This window comes from Bombyx mori, chromosome 24, assembly GCF_030269925.1.
Source record: "Bombyx mori chromosome 24, ASM3026992v2".
NCBI classification, from domain to species: domain Eukaryota; kingdom Metazoa; phylum Arthropoda; class Insecta; order Lepidoptera; family Bombycidae; genus Bombyx; species Bombyx mori.
In genome coordinates this window covers 15,984,028-16,008,763 of record NC_085130.1, presented here as the reverse complement: position 1 = coordinate 16,008,763, position 24,736 = coordinate 15,984,028, and the positions used below count along the sequence as shown (strand labels likewise).

Sequence of the window (24,736 nt, the reverse complement as noted above, 5' to 3'; positions counted from 1 at the left end):
ATAATCGTATGGTTTGAATACGGGACAGAGTCAGTCCGGCCGGGACATTTTAAACTGAGCCTAAAATATGGGACGTTCCGGGAAATAGGTACCTACGGGACGTCTGGCAACTCTAATTGTGAGTCCGCTCGGGTATGGACGACTCTATTACTTCTGCCAATAAGCAATCACACGTTGAGGTTTGAAATGTGAGACGGACGTTAAACTATTGAGGCTCCGACCTCATGTCTCATGTGGATGTTGTTTGTTAGTTTTTATTTGCAGATTTTTTTTCTCTTGATTTTAATCTACACTTTTATAATGTATTTTTTTTTCTTGAGTTTCTTTTGAGTTCAATGTTAATGTGTGTATATTTATCCAGTTGTGTGAAACTAACAAAAAACTTTTTAAAAATTTAGTCTATATAGGTACCTATAGTCTATGGATTCCGGCAGCCACTTAACATCGGAATAGCCGTGTGGTCCTACACCCGTTCGAGCAATGATAAAAATCATGAAAAATGCGTCTATTTTAAGTAATATCCATTTAGATACTATAATTTACTATCATTACTTACATTTAAATTGTATTATAACAACAAAATGTAGGTACCTAAACATAGTTAAGCTAGCAAATATGTCATTGGTTACATAAAAGTCGATATAACAGCAAATAATATCGAAATATTCACAAAAATTTCTGTAGGTAATTTAACATGTTTGTGTAATAACAAGATTTAAAAAAATACTCAACAAAAAAAAGAAAATTCTCGAATTCACGTAACTCCGTGTGTTCCAATTCTAGAAGCAGCCGGCCGCGCTGTGATTGGTCCGACGGCGTCCAATCAGAGCGCGGCCTCAGTGTAGGCGGGAAGAGGCTAACGTCAAAATGCAAATTACGTTTTTTTTTTCTTTTCCCGCTGTTGTTCTTCACGTACCAAGTTCGAGAACCGGTTTCCCTTCGTCTTTTGTCGTGTTTGTTGAGCATTCCGTTCGAGGCTGTTAAGGCGGTGTGCTGTTTGAAAAAAAAAAAACCTATTTACAATGTGTCATTATGATTTTCGTATCGTAGATTATAATTTGTTTTTTTTTAACACCATTTAGATTGTGATATCTGAAACGAACTAATTATGGGAAATTTATTTCGTTTTCATGATTTCAATGTAAAATTAAGTGCGTTTTTGTAGAGTGCGTATTTGTATTTATATGTATATATATATATTTACACTTTTATGTGTGGTATTTTTGTGTATATATTTATGTATGAGTGTTTAATTTATATTTCAATGCACCAACAATTAGTCAGTAATACGTGAAGTGTTTTAAATAAATAAATTGTGTAATGAACGAAAATGTTTTTTTTTATATTAATTTCATTGTTACAACAAATATAAGGCGCATTATTTTAAACAGCTTCGTGACTCTGTCCGTAGGTATAAATCTTGGAAATATTTTCCTTCGATCGAAGGGTAATTTTTTTTTTAAATTACTAAACATGGGACTATGACCTCACGGCCCATATGGTTTTCATTGTTTACCGGAGCCTTTAGACATCAAACGTTAATGCCGTCATCCATCTAGAGACATGAGTTCTAAGGTCTCAGTTTTTACAGGACAACTGCTGCCTCGCCGTTCAAATCGGAACTGTAATTGGTTCTTGGCAGAAAAATAATTAGAAAAAAAAACTTGGATAACGTGTTTGGCCCCATTAAAACTACTACTACTACATAATCTTACTATATTAATTACTCTATAATTTTACATCTGAAGAACCTATATCACGTTCCATCTGATGGTTTTCTGGCAAAATTTCCTACTTAACCTCGCCATTATGTGGGCAGTAAAGCTTTTTATATCCAGTTATATTGAATTAATTTTTATTCATAAACATATGTAGGCACCAAATCATAATTGATTAGGTAAGTTTTTATTGAAAAAAAAAACAATAGTTCATTAAAGTTATATTTTATGTACCTACCTATATTTATAAGCACAGTAAATACGGTAAAGAGAAAAAAAATCACGAAAAAATCTTATCGGTACCTATAGGTACATAAAAAGGTAAGCGACAATAATCCAATTTGTTTCTAAAGCTTAAAATAAAAATGTATTAGGTAACGTTGAATTATAATGCGTTTAGTCCCGTATCTCGCGTCTCGCAGGCCGGGATTATCCCCCCCTCTTCCTCTGAACTCCCTCTGGAAGTGAGGGACGGCCGCTCCCGCCGTCAGTCAACCGACAACGATCGCGTCGATAAGGCACCTTTTGCCTAATTAACTTTAGAAAAAAAAAAAAACTATCTATGAATCAATTGGAAATGATAGTCGCGTATACCTATGCGCGCTTATTGGAAACGAGAAATGTTTAATGAAAAAAAAAACAATGTGTCAAAAATAAATTAAGTTCGCCGCGGTCGATTAAATTTTTGAAATTTCAAATTTAGAATCAGTTTTCGAAAAATGTTAACGATGTGATGATTTTAATAGAATAATATCTTTAATGGGATGTACTTATATATATATAAAAAAATGTTCGCAAAGTGTTCTGTGTGCTGTTTGTTTGTATCGTGTGTGTGAATGACGCACTATGCACAGTTATGTTCGTGAATGCGGCTTCAGGAATAATCGTTCGCTCGTTCGATTCCCATAAGGTAATGCTTCATTTGTATTTAGCCATGCTAACAAGTTAACAGCCTTCATGAGCATTCATGAGCAGAATCCACGTTGTGTTCTTAATGGATAGAATATGAGCTTCAGACACGGCGGTCGAATGCGAAGCCCGTATGCACTTGGAAAAGCAAATATATATAATAGTTGCACTAATTTAAAATTTTCTTTTACTTATTACAATTAGGTACGTATTATAACCGTTATATGATATAAATGACATGACTTAAGCTTCACACTTTAAGAGGCGTGATGACATTCACATTATGAATTCATTCTTCGTCTATTTACGCAATATAAAAAAAAAAACTAATTTTCTATGGCTCTCGAAAAAATGGCGGCCTATCTAGCGCATTTCGTTATGAAATGTCAAAGTTTTTGGCGCGTATAAAATTGGTCCGGTTCGATAGTTTTAAAAAGGTCAACGTCAAAAAGTTTCAACGCCGCGTTACAAGTTAATAATATTCGCGTAGGTACTAAAAAAAAAAAAAACATTAGAAATAATCAAATCTTAATTAAACTAAGCGATTATATTCACATACCTAAACATCCAAACACATTACATCTTTGGTTGTGATACACTAGTAGTCCGCAGTAACCTGGACTCTTTTGCCAGTCAAATTAATAAGAACGAAATTCGAAAAAAAGTAATAAGTACTTAAGTATTATTAGTAGAACAAAATTCGACATGAACAATGGATGAATGTTTTCTAAACAATAAAATATAAAACAATATAAATGGCTCGTTCAAAATGATAATAATTAAATAGGTATTATATATTAAGGTTTTATTTATTTATTTACGTAACTTAAAAAGATTTTCTATGCCGCGAAATTGTAAACTCAAAATGGCCGACGGATTTGTTTTTTATTGGCGTCCGCTCCGCCCAGCGCATACCGTTTCTAATTTTATTTTTAATTTGAAATAAAAGAAGTTTGTATACTTCATAGTCATTTATTGCCAATTCGGAATGAAATTTCACTATTGACACGAATCAGCGGAATAACAACGCATTTGTTAGATATCGATTATATTTTGTTTGGGAAACCAACACTGACATACATCTATATCGAATAAAAAATACAACTTTGCAAATTAACAAAAACCGACATCAAATAGAAAAAAGATATTCCAAAACAAATTAATATACACTAAAAACAAAAATCATCGAAATCGGTTAGCGTGATATTGAGTTATTCATCTATTTGTCGCGCACGTACTTAATGCAAATTTAAGATTTATATGGTTTGCTTATGGATACCATTAGGAGAACTGGACTAAATTGAAATGAGACCAGACGGGAAGCGTCAGCTATCTAATAAAAAAGAATCATCAAAATCGATTCACCCAGTCAAAAATTATGAGGTAACAAACATAAAAAACATACCTACAGTCGAGTTGAGAACCTCCTTCTTTTTTGAAGTCGGTTAAAAACGGTGGTTGTTTACTAAAAGACTTTAGTAGAATCTTTGAGAAGCCCCGTCCGGCGACTTTGTAAACTTTGACAAACGCTAAACTGTTATTAAGCCACCATTGTTACATGTTTAAACATAAAAAGATATTCAATTACCGATATAAGACATTGGTATATTAATACGTGACGCAAAAACTTTGTATCCCTTTTCACAAAAATTGCGTGGACGGAGGAGTATGAAACTTCCCACACTTATAGAGAATATAGGGAAGGAGTGCAGAATGTTAATATTTTTTTTAAATTATATTAAAAAATAACCTTAAAATCAATAAATAAAAACATAACATTATCATAACCGTACTCGTCGAACTCGACAAAGAGTTCGCCGTGCAACCTAACCCATGATGATTCATGAGCTGATGCTCGCTGAGTTTCTCGCCGGATCTTCTCAGCGGGTCGCGATTCCGATCCGGTAGTAGATTCATTCGCGAAGCAGCTACTCTTGAGTTGTTAGGTCTCCTTCGGAGGCGCTTGGGTAGCTGTTAGTAAATCCCACCCCTCCTGGCTGAGCCTTTGCTTGCCCACCTGTCCTGGTGAAACTGGAAAGGCCTCCGGGCCACCAGTAAACCTTCAACCATAAAAAAAATAAAAAAATAATAACATTATCATGTATTTGACACAACACAGATAAATATACTCTGTTTATTGTCAAACTTTTGTTATTGCTTAAAGTCTGTGGTCGAATTGAGAATAGATTAAATATTGTTTGTCTTTAATATTATTTGTCTATAGTGTAGTCTTCTGTGATCATAGAAGGCACAATCTGTGATTATAAAAGTATAATAGTGTTTGGCAATAGAACCATAATAATAATAGGTAGGTTATATACCTATAGTCGAATTTCGACAACTCTGTTCCCCCGCTAGTGGAAAAAATCACAATATTGATTAAATAAAAACACACCTCGCATTCCAAAAGTCATTTAAAGACTGTTATTTTTATTCGATGTTGCAGTAAATCCAAATAATCACGGCCTTAATTAGCTGTCTTCAAAGTCCAGTGGATCTCAAATTTTTGTCACTCGACGACACAATAATTATTAAGAAATTCGCGACTTACTATTTACAGAAAGTTTGTTGCTTGCAGTAGGTTTGATACGTAGCAGCTTGGCTCTGCCCCTAGCATTGCTGAAGTCCATGGGCGACGGTAACCGCTCACCATCCTATTTAAGGCCTATTTAAAAAAAAGGTTTATTGAATTAATCCGTGAAACACACTCGTTTAGTTGACGTCTAGTTCACAGTTTTATTTATTCCACGTGTATAGCAGATATGCAATTCCCCCCTTTCAACTCAGATAAAAATAAAGTACCTATTTCTGTATATGTTACCGGTAATCTGTATAATTCAGGTATTCTATACAATACCTAGGTAATGTATGACATATTATGAATATTATTTTCCACTATATACTTTAGCTCTGTAATATATACAATTCCTAGGTATTGTATAGTACTCTATACTTAGGTACTCCTGCCGGTCCACCGGCAATGTGTAAAATAACTATATTTGGGCCTGTATTTATCAATGTTAAGTAAGTAAGTAAGAAGGGTAGGTATTATAAAATGACAGACAAAAATAACACATTAGATTTTCTTAAAATCAACTTTATAAAATTTAACAATTAGTAAATAGTTAGTTCTAATTAATAACAATCTTTATTCAACGGTAGGTATTTATAATAAAATCACAATTAAACAGCATTGAACTTAAAATTCTTCTAGGTTAACTAACACAATCTAATTTACTCATAAGTAATCAGTTAAAAAGCTTAGGCAACAAAAAATTCTATTAAAAATAGGAAGTAGATCTACCGGCTTCTCAGAATACAGTAAGTAAAAAATATTTATTTATTTTTACATGAAGAACTATTGTGACATTTTGAGCACTCCTCCTTCTCTGCTCTCGTCTTTTACACATATTGCCGGCAGCGCATTCGGTATTGTATAGAATGCCTAGGCAAAATACAAAATGGAAAATATTTCATACATTACCTTAACATTTTAGGTATTATAAACATTGCCTAGGTATTGTATAGAATACCTGAATCATACAGATTGCCGGTAACATATATATACGAACGCGTATGTCACAATACAGAGAGGCCGGCACTAGAGAATGAGCAGTCTTCGAATCTGACGAAATTCGAAGCTGAGTTCGAAGATGAGCTCACGGGGCTCAAACCGGAAGTGTTGCTAACACTGGCCCTAGCAAGAGCCGTGCTTCGCAGAATCTACCACCGGATCGGAAACGCGACCCACTGAGAAGATCCGGCGAGAAGCTCAGTGGGCTGTGTCTATGGATTAAGTTATTCGCCAAGTCCTTCGTCGCGAGCGACGGGTTCGACGAGAACGATGACCGCGCATCTTGCCATCCTTTCTTGCAATGTGACCGATGTATTGAAGGCCTCTGCGAAGACATTAGGATGAGGGTGGGAGGCGATCTTGAGTTCTCGCATAAAAAATTGACGTTAGTCCGAAATCTTGTCCACGGAATACGGAGCATCATTCTCCAGCATCAGTGACCAAGTTTTTTTTTTTTAATTGCTTTAGTGGGTGGACGAGCTCACAGCCCACCTGGTGTTAAGTGGTTACTGGAGCCCATAGACATCTACGATGTAAATGCGCCACCCACCTTGAGATATAAGTTCTAAGGTCTCAAATATAGGTAGTTACAACGGCTGCCCCACCCTTCAAACCGAAACGCATTACTGCTTCACGGCAGAAATAGGCAGGGTGGTGGTACCCACCCGCGCGGACTCACAAGAGGTCCCACCACCAGTAAAAAGTCTCAGCGCTTCGTAAAAAAATCAAGAAGACTATGGGCTCCGGTAACCACTTAACACAGGTGGGCCGTGAGCTTGATCACCCTTCGGAGCAATAAAAAAGAAACAAAAAAAGATCTCGAGTTTTTTTCGAGCGCACATGGCCATGCCAATTCTCCTGCACACTTCCTTCTCGAAATAGCCATTGTTAATGTATACCGTATGTATGTAATATGTATGCATAAATACTGTATGTTAGCCGTCCGCACGTAGCTTAGGCTACCAACGAATAGGTAGGGGTAATATGTATCATTTAAACGGTCAAAGCTATCACTACATTTCTTCTTCTCGGTCGTGTCACTCTTGACAGAGTGGTCGTGATCGTCATGTAGTGTTGGAAGGGGCAGACTTGATGCGTCTCACGATGTCGCGCCATCTCTCCCTGCTCGAGGCCATTCTACTGCACTCATTTAGGGGACCTCCCACTGCAGTTTTAATTTGGTCGGTCCATCGCATTGGTGGCCTTCCGCGCGGTCTTGTACCATCAACGCTTCCCTGTACAACGAGGCGTTCTATGGACCGGTCATTTCGTCGCGAAACGTGTCCGAAGAAATTCACCATTCGAGACTGTACTATACCAAATAGACGCTGCTTGATGCCGAGTTCCTGAAGTATAAAACAAAGTCGCTTTCTCTGTCCCTATATCTGTCTGTCCCTGTGTATGCTTAAATCTTTAAAACAACGCAACGGATTTTGATGCGGTTTTTTTAAATAGATAGAGTGATTGAAGAGGAAGATTTGTATGTATAATAACATCCATTAAATAGTGGAGAAATCAATGATAAATTACAGTTTCCGAAGCGAAGCGAGGGCGGGTCGCTAGTAATATTGTATAAGACTTTCCGTTTATTTTTTATTGAATCGTCGTATATTTGAAGAATCACGCAATAGATAAATAAGGTGGTTTTTATTTATTATTATACACCTTATTTATCTATTCCGTGTGAAGACCTTCGGTATAACAAATCGGAAGGAAACAATTCAATATTCGTTATATCAAGTAATTCAGTAAACTGACTTTGTTATAATAAGATTAATTTGCTCTACCATTTGTTATGAAGAGACCACTTGATGGTGAGCGGTTACCGTCGCCCATGGATTTCAGCAAAGCCAGAGGCAGAGCCAAGCCACCGAAGCACTTAATATGACGAAGAATTTGTTAAATCTTACATATTATATTGAGGTTCGTTATATTAAGGTAGCACCTACAGGTAAATAAACTTGCTTATTTTTATCACAAAGTTTCATTAAAATACATAGAAATAAGCACGTACAATGACTACTAATGGCTTGTACGCACAAATCTATCGATTCCTAATCGCAGACCACCTGTGTACCTACTACATTACAATTCGATTTTGAATTAGAGCTAGGCACTTTGGTTACGCGGCCAAATAAGCAGGTGCCAAGGGAGACTATGAAAAATAATCAACAAAAAAAAAAACAAAAATCGAGACGTCAAAACAGTTTCGAATTTCGAACGTATTATTTATATGCGTACCTACCTACCTATATTTTTTTTAAAACAAAACTCTTTGTTCTCTCTCGCCCTTCGCGGTGTTCGTTAAATGAATTTATAGCTTTTGTTCTTTGTTTTTTTTTTTTAAGAGACCGTCCTGGCCGGCGATAAAATTTAAACGTTGTTCGATTTATTTGACATCTGTGTATGAACTGTTCTGCAAGTGGACACATAAAATAGCCCCAATTATAATCCGTATTCCGGTAGTTACGTACCTATCGATATTTAGCTCGACGAGTAAATGTCGAAGTCGTCGTGGCCTAAAGGATAAGACGTCCGATGCATTCGTGTGAGCGATGCACCGGTGTTCGAATCCCGCAGGCGGGTACCAATTTTTCTAATGAAATACGTACTCAACAAATGTTGACGATTGTCTTCCACGGTGAAGGAATAGCATCGTGTAATAAAAATCAAACCCGCAAAATTATAATTTGCGTAATCACTGGTGGTAGGACCTCTTGGGAGTCCGCGCGGGTAGGTACCACAGCCCTGCCTATTTCTGCCTTAAAGCAGTAATGCGTTTCGGTTTGGAGGGTGGGGCAGCCGTTGTAACTATGCTGAGACCTTAGAACTTATAACTCAAGGTGGGTGGCGCATTTACGTTGTAGATGTCTCTGGGCTCCAGTAACCAGTGGTGCTAAGTACCAGCTGGGCTGTGAGCTCGTCCAACCATCTAAGCAATAATAATAAAAAAACTAGCGACCTGCCCTCGCTTCGCTTCAGAAACATTAAATTTTATTATTGATAGGCGAAGCCCGCCTTGTTGCGCGCGGTACGACAATAACTGCGGATGACGCCGCGAGGCGAAGCTAGTCTAAAAAAGTAGACTAAGTTACTCCTTATATCATCAAAATCGGTCCAGCCGTTCCAGAGATTAGCCGGAACAAACAGACAGACAGACAAAAATTATTAAAAATGTTATTTTGGTGTATGTACCGTATACATATTTATATGCATGTAGTAAAAAGCGGTTATTTCAATAATACAAACAGACACTCTAATTTTATTTATATGTATAGATTAGCATCAACAGTTCGACAATATAATTGCATAATCAAAAAACTAAAAATAGGAATAGCTTATTTGAGTAATTCCTTATCCATAGGTATGCATTTAATTAATTACTTTTGGCAAAAATCGCTAAAAAATCTCGGTCCTTAACCTGTTAAAGGTCCGTTTTATTTGCTATTCGCATCAACAGTTCGATATTTTTAATTGAACTTCAATTAAGTTTACTCGATTCAAATAGCTGAAGAAGTTGTTTTGTTTATGATATTTTTTTGCAAATTGTTTTACTTTAAATGGCTCTCCTGTAATGTTGCACAAACGTCGATTAAACCAAATAGTCTTTCGCCCCTCGATATGTCACTTTTTTTTTTTTTTAATCTATGCTGATAGCCTTGAGAGGCTATTTCAGCTTACCCGAGCGTGTGTAGGTGAGTTCACACGGGGCTCAAACCGGAGAGTTGCTAACACTGACCCTAGCAAGAGCAGTGCTTTGCAGAATCTACCACTGGATCGGAAACGCGACCCACTGACAAGATCCGGCGAGAAACTCAGTAGGCTGTGTCTGTAGGTTAATTCACTCATTGAGCTCTTCGACGAGGACGGTGACCGGTGCTTGTGGTGCCTAAAAGCACCGTTAATGGATCAGGAGGATCCGTAATGAAGTGCTTTGGGCGACGTCGACGGTTTACCATTCGGTCTACAGGATCGGGTATGATCGATATGTTACGTGACAATCTATACTAATCTATATATTAATACGTGAAGCAAAAACTTTGTATCCCTTTTTACGAAAATTGCGCGGACGGAGGAGTATGAAATTTTCCACACTTATAGAGAATATAGAGAAGAAGTGCACAATGCTAATATTTTTTTAAAGTAATGCATAAAAGATACACTAAATCAATAAAGAAAACATTACACACACTATATACCATGTATTTGACGCACACACGCATGCATACTATTTATTGTCAAACTTTTGTTCTTGACGTCTGTTGTCAAATTGAGAATAGATTAAATGTTGTTTGTCTTTGTTAATATTTTTTATAGTGTAGTCTTGGCGAAATTTGTGATTATAGAAGTATAAAATATAATCATAATAGTGTACAAACTTACAATTCCAATTAATTATAGTCGAATTTCGACTACTGCGGGACCTCTAGTATATATAAATATACAGTGGTTTTTACGGATGTTCCCTTATAACTCTTGCCCTCGACTTTTATTTAGCTGGTACTTACACTACACACGCGAGTTTTCACTTTTAAAAATTCGCTGTAAACAATGATCGGGTAAATTAGCCTAAATAATGTGTGGATAACGTAGATAAGCCTAGCCCGCGATCATGGCGCTTGTAACAGTCGCATTATTATCTATATATATATAAATGAATTGCTGTTCGTTAGTCTCGCTAAAACTCGAGAACGGCTGGACCGATTTGGCTAATTTTGATCTTTAATTATTTGTGGAAGTCCAGAGAAGGTTTAAGAGGTAGATAAATTAGAAAATACTCGGAGTTAAATAAAAATAGCAATTTTGTTTTTCCTTTGATGTGTCCCCCGTAGGACGGATTCCTTTTGTTTGTTGTAAGTTTTTTTTTATACAAAAGTTTAGGTCTTTTATTTATCGATTGAGCCACTACGAAGTCTGCCGGGTCAGCTAGTGAACTTAATAAACGTGAAAATCCCGCTAAAATACAGTGTGTCTGAGGCTGTGTTTGTGGTGAAAGAAAAAAGATAAATTCTTTATTATCGCTCATTCAAACGTCACGTGTATCAAGCTGTATCGAACTGACTATAGTTGCCTACATAGATCTAGTTTGGGAATTGTGAATACAAGATTCCAATAAGAAATATACCGTCTTGTAAATTTAATAAGTATCTACTGAAGCTCTTAAACTTTAGGTGCAGGCTGTATCGAATTGTTACTGATGTCAGTAAAAAAAAAACTCGACAAATTTTAAGGACGTCGTCGAAATAAAAAAAAAGTTTTTAATATTATTACAGACGTAAAATAGGAATGCTTTTGTTTATGTTCCAATATACAATATTGACAACTGTGCATTCTTATATTTACTATTTATTTATAATACCTATTATAAATAGGGAACAGTTTTCTAATAAGGCCAATAGTTTGACAGGACGTCCAAATGAACGAAGCCATTGTCAAAAGAAAAAAAAACAACTATGTATCTATGTTTTTTTTTTCGAATTTTAAAATGAATTCCACGAGCTGTCAATTTTAAAAAGTTCCGTTTGTAGAGCCGCCCGTCTCTCTCATTGGTAGGGGGTGGGTTGCTCGGCTCCGGATTGGTCGCGGACGGGGTGGAGGGTGGTTGTATCGGCCAATCGCAGACCGAGAGGATTCCGTGCCGTATCTCAGCTCGGCACCCCCAGGATTTAAGGGCCTAAGGTAGTGTTTGCGCTGCATTTTAGCTGTTTGTAGAATTAATTGATGTTCGTTTTTTTTTTTCGTCGTCGTCGTCGAAAGGTAAGGGCCGGGGGTAAGGGCCTTTTGAGTCGCGTCTGAGTGGCTAGCGTTGGATCGTTTTACGTTGTCTATTGTTGTTTTTTTAGGATTTATTGACGCTTTTTCGTTCTTCAATGAAACATTCGAATGTCCTCTGCCTTTTTGTTATACGGCCTACCAGATGGAAAGTCTTTTGGCTACTACAGATACAGCCTCACACGCTCTTTTTTAACCACCGAGTTTCTCGCCGGATCTTCTCAGTGGGTCGCGTTTCTGATCCGGTGGTAGATTCTGCGAAGCACTGCTCTTGCTAGGGCCGGTGTTAGCAAATTCTCTCAGGTTGAGCCCGTGAGCTCACCTACCCGTCTGGCCGTAGCTAATATAACCCCTTAGGCTATCAGCGAATAGGTAGGTGAAAAAACAATTTATTCTCTATAGGGACTTTCACGTTTATTAAGTTTACAATAATGCGACTATTACAAGCGCCATTATCGCGGGCCGGCTTATCCAAGTTATTCACACATTATTTAAGCTAATTGACCCATCATTGTTTACAGCGAGTTTTTTAAATGTGTAAAGCCGCGTGTGTAGTGTAAGAACCAAAAAGTAAGACCCAAACCTAGACGCAGCCTAATTTATTCTAACTACTACTGGTGGTAGGACGTCTTGTGAGTCCGCACGGGTAGGTAACACCACCCCGACTATTTCTGGCGTCAGTAATGCGTATCGGTTTAAAGGGTGGGGCAGCCGTCGTAACTATATTGAGACCTTGGAACTCATATCTCAAGGTGGGTGGCGACTTTTACTTTGTTAATGCTATGAAATTCGGTAATCACTTAACCCCAAGTGGGCCATGAGCTCGTCCTCTCGTCTAAGCAATAAAATAAAAAATACCTCTATTTAGCACACGATTATCATTGAAATAGCTTTTGTCATATATCTCTATGATGACCTGGAGCTTGACTCAATCAGTAAGTATATATACATACAGTAAGCATCATTGCGCCATTTTGAGAAGGCGGCACGACACGAAAACCCTCTTGTCGTGGCCGCCGGTAATTACATGCCCTATTCTGTAGACCAAATGGTAAATAGTCGACGTCGCCCTAAACACGTCATTACGGATCCGCCCGATCCATTAACGGTGCTTTTAGGTACCACAAGCATCGGTCACCGTCCTCGCCGAAGGGCTCGACGAGTGAATTAACCCATAGACGCAGCACACTGAGTTTCTCGCCGGATCTTCTCATTGGGTCGCGTTTCCGATCCGGTGGTAGATTCTGCGAAGCACTGCACTTGCTAGGGTCAGTGTTAGCCACCGGTTTGAGCCCCGTGAGCTCACCTACGCGCTAGGGTGAAGCTGAAATAGCCTCTCAAGGCTGTTAGTATAGGTAGGGAAAAAAAAGCGTTGCCTCAAGTTTATATAGTCGTGAATACATTATTATTAATTGTTAAGATATTTAATGTCCCACTAACATTGGCCTCGATATCGCACGGTCATCTTGTTTGAGCGTTTTAAAGCAAACTCCGCTGTTTCCGGTACTAAGAGAACGAGGTCATATTGTTTGTTACTTAAGCGACGGAGCGAATGGTACCGTTTTAAAAATGATGACGTCAGCGTGGTGACGTCATTATCTTCGTGTTTTTACCTTACTTATTCATTGGTAGCCTAAGAGGCTATTCCAGCTACGCGCGGACGGGTTGGCGAGGTCATGGGCTCAACCTGAGAGAATTTGCTAACACTAGTCCTAGCAAGAGCGGTGCTTCGCAGAATCTACCACCGGATCGGAAATGCGACCCACTGAGAAGATCCAGAGAGAAACTGAGTCAGTGAGCCCGTCACTATTGGTCGTTTTTTATTATTTTTTATTTATTGCTTTTGAAGTCTTCGTGGCCTAAAGGACAAGACGTCTGGTGCATTCGTATCGAGCGATGCACCGGCGTTCGAATCCCGCAGGCGGATACCAATTTTTCTAATGAAATACATACCTAACAAATGTTCCCGATTGACTTCCACGGTGAAGGAATAACATCGTGTAATAAAAATCAAACCCGCAAAATTATAATTTGCGTAATTACTAGTGGTAGGACCTCTTGTGAGTGAGCACGGGTAGGTACCACCCCGCCTATTTCTGCCGTGAAGCAGTAATGCGTTTCGGTTTGAAGGGTGGGGCAGCCGTTGTAACTATACTGAGACCTTAGAACTTTTATCTCAAGGTGGGTGGCGCATTTACGTTGTAGATGTCTATGGGCTCCAGTAACCACTTAGCACCAACAACCAAAGCAATAAAAAAATATAAAAAAGATGGGTGGACGAGCTTACAGCCCACCTGGTGTTAATTAGTTACTGGAGTCCATAGACATCTACAACGTAAATGCGCCACCCACCTTGAGATATAAGTTCTAAGATCTCAAGTATAGTTACAACGGCCGCTCTACCCTTCAAACCGAACCCCATTACTGCTTCACGACAGAAATAGGCAGGGCGGTGGTACCTACCCGCGCGGACTCACAAGAGGTCCTACCACCTTATTTCATTTAAAGTCAGTTCCATTTTTTTCGTTAAAACTTTATATTCTATTAAAACAGAAACACAGCATCCAGCGATTACTCACTTTAGTTCGCACTTATACAGTCTTTAACAAAAAACCCGATTTCCTTTAGTCCAAAATTTAAGGTAATCCCGACCATGCCGATAACAATATAAAGCTTAAATTCCTATGCACGTCACTCGGATATTGGTACGTGACAAGGTAATATAATGCAAAAACCCTTCCTTCCTTTCCCACGCATTCGCAACGATTAGCTTCACTACAATCTTCCGGGATTGTATTGGGAGGTGACAAAAATCACGGGCTGGCTCTTGACAGGAATTCGATTAGAATCGTGTGAATTGAAATATACCTACCGTCGACAATACTGATGGTAGGACGTCTTGTGAGTCCGCACGGGTAGGTACCTACGCTCTGCCTATTTCTGCCGTGAAGCAGTAATGCGTTTCGGTTCGAAGGGGGGGCAACCGTTGTAACTATACTCAACTCTCTTATACTCAACTTAGAACTCATGTCTCAAGTTGGGTGGCGGCATTTACATGTCTTTTTTTTTCAATCTAGGAGATTATATCTGTATAATCGAGCGCGTAGGTGAGCTCAGGGAGTCTAATCTGACGATGTTGCTAACACTAGCCCTAGCAAGAGCCGTGCTTCGCAGAATCTACCACCGGATCGGAAACGCGACCCACTGAGAAGTTCCGGCGAGAAACTCGGCGGGCTAATTGGTAAAAATGCTCCGTTTGTCCAACTACAAAGGTTTAAGATCGTGCACTATATTGACATTCCCAGCGATCACTTCAAGTACCAAGAAAATCTCGATGGATCCTCGAATTATTGCATTAATATAACCGAGTTTAAATCTACATTATTCTTAAAGCCCCTCAGAGACAACGCACTGCGTTTCTCGCTGGATCTTCGCAACGGGTCGCGATTTCAATCCGTTAGTAGATTTTGCCAAGCACTGCTCTTGCTAGGGCTAGTGTTAGCAACGTCCTCAGGTTAGAGCCCAGTGAGTTCACTTACCAGTCCGCGCGTAGTCGGAATGATCGCTTAAGCTACCAACAATTAAGTAAGTAAAAAAATGTCTGCGTGATTTGAACATAGTCGCATCGCTTTACAGATAGCTCTACAGCTGGTACCTTATTTGTATGTTTGAGAGATCACTGGTGGCCCGGAGGCCTTTCCAACTTTACCAGGCCAGGTGGGCGAGTAACGGTTTAGCCAGGAAGGATGAGATTTGCTAACAGCTACCCGAGCGCCTCCGAAGGAGACCTAAAACTCAAGAGTAGCTGCTTCGCGAATGAATCTACTACCGGATCGGAATCGCGATCCGCTGAGAAGATCCGGCGAGAAACTCAGCGGGCTGATGCTTACATTAGCTCTGGACCACGACGACTCCGAAATCAAATCGTAAAATCGCCTATTAACATAATACGACTTCACATAAACATAAAATCGATACCCGAATTTCCCGCCAAAACACAAAGTGCACAGACTAAACAATACGTTTGTGATATTACCGTCGATCGCGTATCGCGTAATACGGCCGGCCCATTCCCGGTCACGTACGACCGTAGACAATAACGTAATGTCACCTTTTTGTTGTCTATGCTTGATTTATTATCAGATTCCGGGATTTCAATTATTGTATTGTGAATTTATTGTGTTTTCGGCGTTACATTTTAAATTTACCATTTTATTTGTTACTGATGGTAAGCTGTTATAGTCCTACGTGAATGCTAGTAGAACCTAAACCTCTATTCAGCAAGAGCTTTTAAACCTCCTTTTAAAGACACACCGCGTCGCTCAGGAGACTCCGTGTTAACAGAAACCACATTGCAGAGAATGATTGTTGGATTTTTTCCCCCTACCTATTCGCTGGTAGCCTAAGGAGCTATTACAGCTACGTACGGACGGGTAGGTGAGCTCACGGGCTCAACCTGAGAGAATTCGCTAATACTAGCCCTAGCAAGAGCAGTGCTTCGCAGAATCTACTATCGGATCGGAATCGCGACCCACTGAGATCTGTTAAGAAACTCAGTGGGTTGTGTCTGTGTTTGTGTCTGTGTGGGTTAGTTTGTTCTAATTAAGGAAATACGCATAGTATAAAACGGAAATATAGTTTTAATTTAGTAAAAAAAAAAAACTAAATACCTGCAATGAGTTTTTATTTGTTTATTTTTGTATTGTTTAGGTGGGTGGACGAGCTCACGGCCCATAGATATCTACAACGTAAATGCGCCACACACCTTGAGATATAAGTTCTAAGGTCACAGTACAGTTACAACGGCCCCATCCTTCAAACCGAAACGCATTACTGCTTCACGGCAGAAATAGGCGCGGTGGTGGTACCTATCCGTTACCACACGATGTTATTCCTTCACCGTGGAAGTCAATCGTGAATATTTGTTAAGTACCGGTAAAATGGGGCGATTAGGGATTGAGAGGCGAATCGGGAAAAAACCGGGAAAATCTTTCGACGCTCAATATAAGTTTTATATTCGTTGCAAAATCTTCCATTTTTTGTAGTTTAATAGTAGAATGTTGAAAGTTCACAAAACAACTCTGAATATGCATGATAATAGCTGCTAACTTATAAAAATCGCGTTTCAAATTAACTTCCTGTGGTGGTAATTATTTTAGTGCTAGAAACTTTGCTCTCTTTTATTTATTTGATAATAATAGAAGACGACTATTATTTATAAACGTTATTTAGTGTTGGAACCAGCATATATATCAAAGGTAAGTCTCAGTTGTTATTGGTTTTAATGTATTTGATTAAATAAAAATACATGTAAAAATCTGTTGTTTTTGGGGATATTGGGGACGTCTTAGGTGCAAATAACAACGAAAAAGGGGTCAATTGGGATGAGAATACGTGAAATGGAAACGACCTAAGTATAAATAGGTACAGGTTTGTAGGGTTGTCTATGTAGTTATAACAATATTTTTTAAATTTGTTGATAAAAATCTGGTTTATTCGAAGCGAAATTGGGAATAAGTCTTTAGTTGAAATAGATAAGCAATTTAATATAAGTAAGTCGATTTTGCAGAGACATGTAACAAGATCAATGAAATCTCAAGGTGGACAAAAATGTCTAAGTAATACATAATAAAATATTTAATATTTTTTCAGAGTGGGGGTATTCATCTGATTAATCCATGGAATAACCGACACACCTAATCTCTTAACCCAGATAGAAATATCAGCCCCTAAGTACTTACCAAGAACGGAGAAATATAAACCGTTTCTAAGAAAGCCCACTATATATATTTTTTGTTGTTAATGCACTGTCGATTGCACCTATAATTGAGATGATGTCTGCTATGTACTTCTGTCAGTTTTTCAATTTTTTTTATTAATGATCACTTTGTTGGTGCAACTAAACAAATAAATAAATTAAAACTATATATAAAAATAAAAGTAGTGCCAACCCTAGCAAATTTCTCATTTCGTCCCAATTAACCGCAATTTTCGGGTAAATAGGGATTACACCTATTTTTGCATTTTTTGCTTAAACTAAAATGCTAGTTGCTTAATTTTAAATTAGACAACAAAGATGCCCCCAAGACTCAATCATTTTGATCCTGATATAGCATTATATACATCAACAACTACCTTAAAATTGCTCATAAAGTTGGAATTTGTCCCTAATCGCCCCATTTTACGGTACGTATTTCAGTAGAAAATTTTGTACCCGCCTGCGAGATTCGAACACCGGTGCATCGCTAGATACGAATGCACCGGACGTCTTATCTTTTAAGCCGCGATGATTGTTTGAGTGGGTTAGGGTTGGACATTCACATCCCTATTTTAATTAATAGCTACAGACTATTATCGTTCAAGACGTTCTGAACTAAATTCTTAATAATGAGCTGGTAAGTAAGAGATATTAACATCATTTAAGACATGTTCCGTGAAACAAATCTTCCCTCGTACAGAAACTTCAATTGTCATAATTTGACATATTGTTATCGTCATCGATCGGCCGTAGACAAAGGGCGCCTAATTATTCGGCCTCACGTTCCGCCCGTACGCCGACATCACAGCCATTGTGCCATTCATAAAAGCTTATTTTTATTGTGTTTTAACGACAATACATACATACATACATACAATAATTATATTATCGTTTTATTATAATACTATTGTGTACGTTTACGATGTGCAAGCAATTATGCGTTCTCTTTCGATAAGTAGATTAGCCGTTATTGAGGTGCGTTTGAGTCGGCAACCTCATGTCTCAAGGTCGGTGGTGTGGGGTGTTCTATTGTATTTTCGATTGCTTTAGACTTCGCTCACAATGGACATTGGAAGTAGACTAAAAGATACGAAAGCTCAAAGAGGAATGGAGAGAGCTGTGCTTGGAGTTTTTCTCTGGGGTCGAATTAAGGACAAGGGTTTTTCAGGAGGATCGTGGAAGCTAATGAAGCGATTTAAGATTGCAGTGCGCACCGTAAATTTCTCTTAAACAATAATAGTTTAAAAAAACTAACAAAATACGCTTTTATAGAAAATCCAACTAAAAAATAGAAAATAAATTTTAATAACTAAAAAATAGAAAATAAATTTTTAATTACTGGTTGTAGGACCTCTTGTGAGTCCGCGCGGGTGGGTACCACCACCCTGCCTATTTCTGCCGTGAAGCAGTAATGCGTTTCGGTTTGAAGGGTGAGGCAGCCGTTGTAACTATACTGAGACCTTAGATCTTGTATCTCAAGGTGGGTGGCGCATTTTACGTTGTGGATGTCTATGGGCTCCAGTAACCATTTAACACCAGGTGGGCTGTAAGCTCGTCCACCCATCTAAGCAATAAATAAATAAAAATTGAATTAAAAATAGTGTAAGAAAAAATTATTTTATTGTAAAAAAAGCGTGGGGTGCATGGTATCAGTGGTTATAAATATTTTATGAACCGATATGCGTAGAAGGGTTATTTTGATAATATCCTGAAAAGCACCCCACGGTTTTTTTACAATAAAATCATTTTTTATCATTGGTCCTTGATAGAGTTAATTCGACGTTTTGAAGGGGGGTCAAAATCATGTTCAAAGATTCCGTTACAAACATACATACATGCGTCTGAAGCTAATAAAACCGTATTAAAGAGGCGAAGGCATCAAAAGCTTTCAAATGGCGACCGCTAGCCGGACCACGTAGCGTGTTTTTTTTTTCGTAATACCGTAATACAACGTAAATGCCGCCACCCACCTTGGGATATGAATTCTAAATATCTCAGTATAGTTACAACGGCTACTTTTACAAAAAATTGCGCGGACGGAGGAGTATGAAATTTCCCACACTTCTAGAGAATACAGAGAAGGAAGGAGTCCAGAATATTAACTTTATATATATTTTTTAATTATGCATAAAAATACATTAAATCAATAAATAAAACATTACACACACTACCGTGTATTTGTCACACACACGCACATATACTCTTTTGTTTATTGCTTAAAGTCTGTGCTCAAATTGAGAATAGATTAATATTGTTTGCCTTTAATATTATTTGTCTATAGTGTAGTCTTAGCGAAATCTGTGATTATAGAGGTAAACTCTTTGACAACAGAACCTCAATAATGTTCAAACTTATAATTTAAATTCGTTATTTATTTAAACAGAAATAAAATTTAAATTTGTGAACCTAAAACTAAAAATCTTAAGAAATATAATTTGTATAACTAAATAATATTTTTGAAAGAGTCCCTTTAGGCAAGGTTCCGAAGATACTGGCAGCGTTCTCCCTTTGAATAGCTAGACTAATTCTTTGTTCAATGTAGCTGCCATGTCTTCGGTTTCCTGTGAGATTGACTAACCTTTTTGCTATATCCGTGATGTCGACTAACCTTTAAATTAATAATTTCAAATTTCGAGTGCTAGGCGACCACAGCCCATTGAGTTTCTCGCCGGATCTTCTTAGTGGGTCGCGTTTCCGATCCGGTGGTAGATTCTGCGAAGCACGGCTCTTGCTAGGGCTAGTGTTAGCAACGTCCTTAGGTTAGAGCCACAGGGACAAAAAATAGAGTTCATCCGCACTACCTGGAGCCACTACGTTCATCGACAGTGCGTTTCCAGATATCTTTTTTGCCACGTACCATCCGGCTATGGAATGAGCTCCCCTCCACGGTGTTTCCTGAGCGCTATGACATGTCCTTCTTCAAACGAGGCTTGTGGAGAGTATTAAGCGGTAGGCAGCGGCTTGGCTCTGCCCCTGGCATTGCTGACGTCCATGAGCGACGGTAACCACTTACCATCAGGAGGGCCGTATGCTCGTCTGCCTATACGGCAATAAAAAAAAGAACCCCTAGTAATATTAAAATCACGTCTACAAGTATTTAAACATCAACTACAAAAAAAGCTACTTCTCAATTATCCTGTTTTTTTATGTACTTTATATCTATGGGCTAAGATTACCAATTAACAACGGATAGATCGGAAGCTAATTCAATGCAATAAGGACTAAAAATATAAATGAATAATTAATTGAATATGCAATTTCGAAAAGGGCACATCTCTGAAAATGTAAAATGTTCAGGAAATGAAAAAAAAAAAACTGATTATTTTCTAAAGCAGTGTAAAATTTAAAATATTAACTTTTGAGATATATTTTAGTGTTAATTAGCAATTGAAAATTACTGGAATTATTATAAAATGGGTGTATTTCGTAAAGTAATTGGAAGATATTGTGTTAAAATTTACTATACAACTATCTCTAACTTTAAACGGCCGTCTGGTGTAGTGGTAAGTGACATGGTCACTACACAGGGGGGTCGCGGGTTCGAATCCCGCCAAAGGAAGATATTTGTATGATAAATATAAATGTCTTTTCCAGGGTTATGGATGTCTATTAAATATATGTATGTGTATAATAAAAATCTTACATTTATATCCGTTATCTGGTACCTGTAACACAAGTTCTTTACGAACTTATCACGGGACCAGTTAACGTGGCGTGACTGTTAGTAAATATTTATTTATTTTATTTATCTCTCGATGTTCCAAATACTATATTACAATATTACAAATAATACACTAGTCGATCTCGTAGACTTTGATTACTTGCCAAAATGAACTGAAAATGAAACAATTTATAATAAAATAAATTGGGAGGCCACCAATGCAGTGGACCGACCAAATTAAAACTGCAGCGGGAGGTCCCCTAAATGAGTGCAGTAGAATGGCCTCGAGCAGGGAGAGATGGCGCGACATCGTGAGACGCATCAAGTCTGCCCCTTCCAACACTACATGACGATCACGACCACTCTGTCAAGAGTGACACGACTGAGAAGAAGAAGAAGATAAATCTTCAAACTTTACTTTTCATACTAATTAAAACAAAATCTCACAACAAATAAACCAAAAAAAATAGTTTTTAGTATTGATCTTTTTCTTCGTCATATTTAAAAGTAAGACTTTTCTGATTACAAATTCGTAAGAATATTGTAAAATAATTAATTTATTTTATTTTAAATGCTAAAACATTGAACGCACAACAAAAACAATTTCAATTACATTTAAAAATGACTTACTGGTGGTAGGACCTCTTGTGAGTCCGCACGGGTAGGTACCACCACCCTGCCTATTTCTGCCATGAAGCAGTAATGCGTTTCGGTTTGAAGGGTAGGGCAGCCGTTGTAACTATACTGAGACCTTAGAATTTATATCTCAAGGCGGGTGGCACATTAACGTTGTAGATGTCTATGGGCTCTAGTAACCACTTAACACCAGTGTGAGCTCGTCCACCCATCTAAGCAATAAAAAAAACTTGCCTAATTCTCAATATATTCTGTATCTCTAAAGAAAATAAAACCCTTTACTTCTAATTATATATTAAAATAAATTATTTAAAACACGATAAATGGTTAATAAAGTATTTCATTACAACCTAAAACCTGATATGAACAAAGCAAATGTATAAAAATATATTTAAAAAAATAAAAAATATATCTGTATATATAATTAATTATGCAACGCCATTGCTATCTTGAGGTGCAACTAAAAATGCTTTATTTAAATGTAAACAATATGTAATTTAGGTCAGTTACAATGTGTCCATCGCTACTGTTGCATTACAATAAAGCGTTGTATGCCTGACTCGGCTATACTTAGTAAAATGAGGAAGTAAAATGGAAAATCGCTTTAGGAAAACAGTCGCCATATTGGTTGTCGCTCCCGCGCTTTGTCCGTACATAGACAATATTTGAAACAAAAACAAAAAAGGATTTATTTGTGTGTGTTTGTTTTTTTTTTTTTTTTTTAAATGTTGTGACTAGTGTTTTTTTATTTTGTAGACTATATTTGTTATGCGTTTGAAGTTCACGGAGAAAATGTCGGGTAAGGTATTTATTTATTTAATTGTGAAATATATATCTTTTTAAACTTAAATAAATTACACAACTTTTTTTAATTTGTTAACGTTCCTATTTTGTTTTTTTAATATTAATATCGATTTCAATTACGAAATCTAAGACTGCACGTAAATTTTATCGGGTGTGTATTTTTTTTCTTTGTTTCGTATTTACGCTAAGCGTTCATTATCGGTTCGGCTTCGATTCTTTGTGCTGCTGAAATAAAAGTAATAAAACAATTAATGGAAGTTACATACAAAAAATCTAAGCAACTGATCGTGAGTGGTCAACGTCTTTTTGGTACAACAATATGTGCCCAATTGCTGTTAAGTGTTTACTCGTCTGCGCAGAAATGGGCAAAATGGCGGCACCTACCATAATTACCGGAATTATGCAAATTCATAAATTCGCAGAGTATGATTCAATTGATACCATCGTCTCCCGCTATGATATAAATGTACTATTAAAAAAAAACAGCAATTTATTATAACACTGTGACGTTATATTACTGATTTGCAAATACTTTTGGCTCTTTATTTAATGTCACTAGTGTTGTGACTTCGATCGTCCGTCTCTTTCTTTCGCTAAAATCGCGTTCCAGATACATGTAATAGGATTTATATTTTCCACTCCGACTTCAGAATATAGACGGGGTACATTCATCTAGCTGGATTCGTCGGCTGTTATGACATATATACAGACATCAGACGAAGAGAATACGTATGCTATAATTAAGAAAATTAAAAGAAGAAAAAAAGCGGCTCTGACTTCACGCGTTTTAGGGCCACAACGAAAACTTTTTTATTTATTATTTAAGTGGGTGAACGAGTTTACGGCGCACCTGATGTTACCTGATTACCGGAGCCCATAGACAGCTACAACGTAAATGCCGCCTACCTTGAGATAATAGTTCTAAGATCTCAGTTTTTACAGTACAACGGCTGCCCCGCTCTTCAAATCGAAACGCATTACTGCATCACGGCAGAAATAGGCTGGGCGGTGCGGAACCACAAAACGACCTACCACCAGCAATTAACCAAATTATAATTTTGCGGGTTTGATTTTTATTACACGATGTTATTCCTTCAACGTGAAAGTCAATCGTGAACATTTGTTAAGTCCGTATATTATTTCATTAGAAAAATCGGTACCCGCCTGCGGGATTCGAACACCGGTGCATCGCTACGTACGAATGCACCGGACGTCCTTTAGGCCACGACGACTTCAAATGGCACGAACATTACTGCGGATGTGTATTGTGTGCAGCTAAACATAATTATACACAAGCCTAGGCAGCGCGCGGGGTATCTGGGACTTGACGATCTGCTGATGTTGGGAGCAGACCGCGGGCCCAAGGATGTTTTTAGGGTCCTTCTGCACTAAACGACTCCCCTGCACTCTTACACCCGACGTCCGATCTCCGTCCGGGGTCAGAACCCGGTCAGAGTAGGGAGGTTCCCGCGGTCAACACTACAACCAACACGCGACGCCATGGCCGTCTCTGTCGTGGCGTGCAACCTCTTTGACAGGACATAAGACCTACAACGACTAGACACAGACTATAGACTTTTTTTGACTTCCTAAAAGACGGACGGACACGAACCAGACGACAAGGAACGCTAACCCGGTAACCGTACTCGTCGAACTCTTTGTCGAGTTCGACGAGTAACCTAACCCATGCATCAGCTCGCTGAGTTTCTCACCGGATCTTCTCAGCGGGTCGCGTTTCCGATCCGGTAGTATATTCATTCGCGAAGCAGTTGCTCTTGAGCTGTTAGGTCTCCTTCGGAGGCGCTCGGGCAGCTGTTAGCAAATCCCACCCCTCCTGGCTGAGCCTTTGCTCGTCCACCTGTTCTGGTGAAACTGGAAAGGCCTCCGGGCCACCAGTAATGACT

At 38.2% G+C, this 24,736-nt stretch overlaps 1 protein-coding gene across 3 annotated transcripts in view; it reads left to right on the top strand.

Moving 5' to 3' along the window:
- Positions 1 to 2,219: 2,219 nt before the first annotated feature.
- LOC101735872 (single-minded homolog 1) overlaps positions 2,220 to 24,736 on the top strand; it is a 101,662-nt gene continuing 79,145 nt past the window's right edge. For 2 of the 3 annotated variants that reach the window (XM_012690620.4, XM_021348204.3), the window contains exon 1: positions 2,220 to 2,628. Coding sequence is in view for 1 of the 3 variants with exons in the window: in XM_038019884.2 (XP_037875812.1) it covers positions 22,797 to 22,827 (31 nt within the window). In the remaining 2 variants the exon portion in view is untranslated. Of the gene's footprint in view, positions 2,629 to 22,327; positions 22,828 to 24,736 lie in introns of those variants that run through there. The other variant, XM_038019884.2, reaches the window with a different exon arrangement.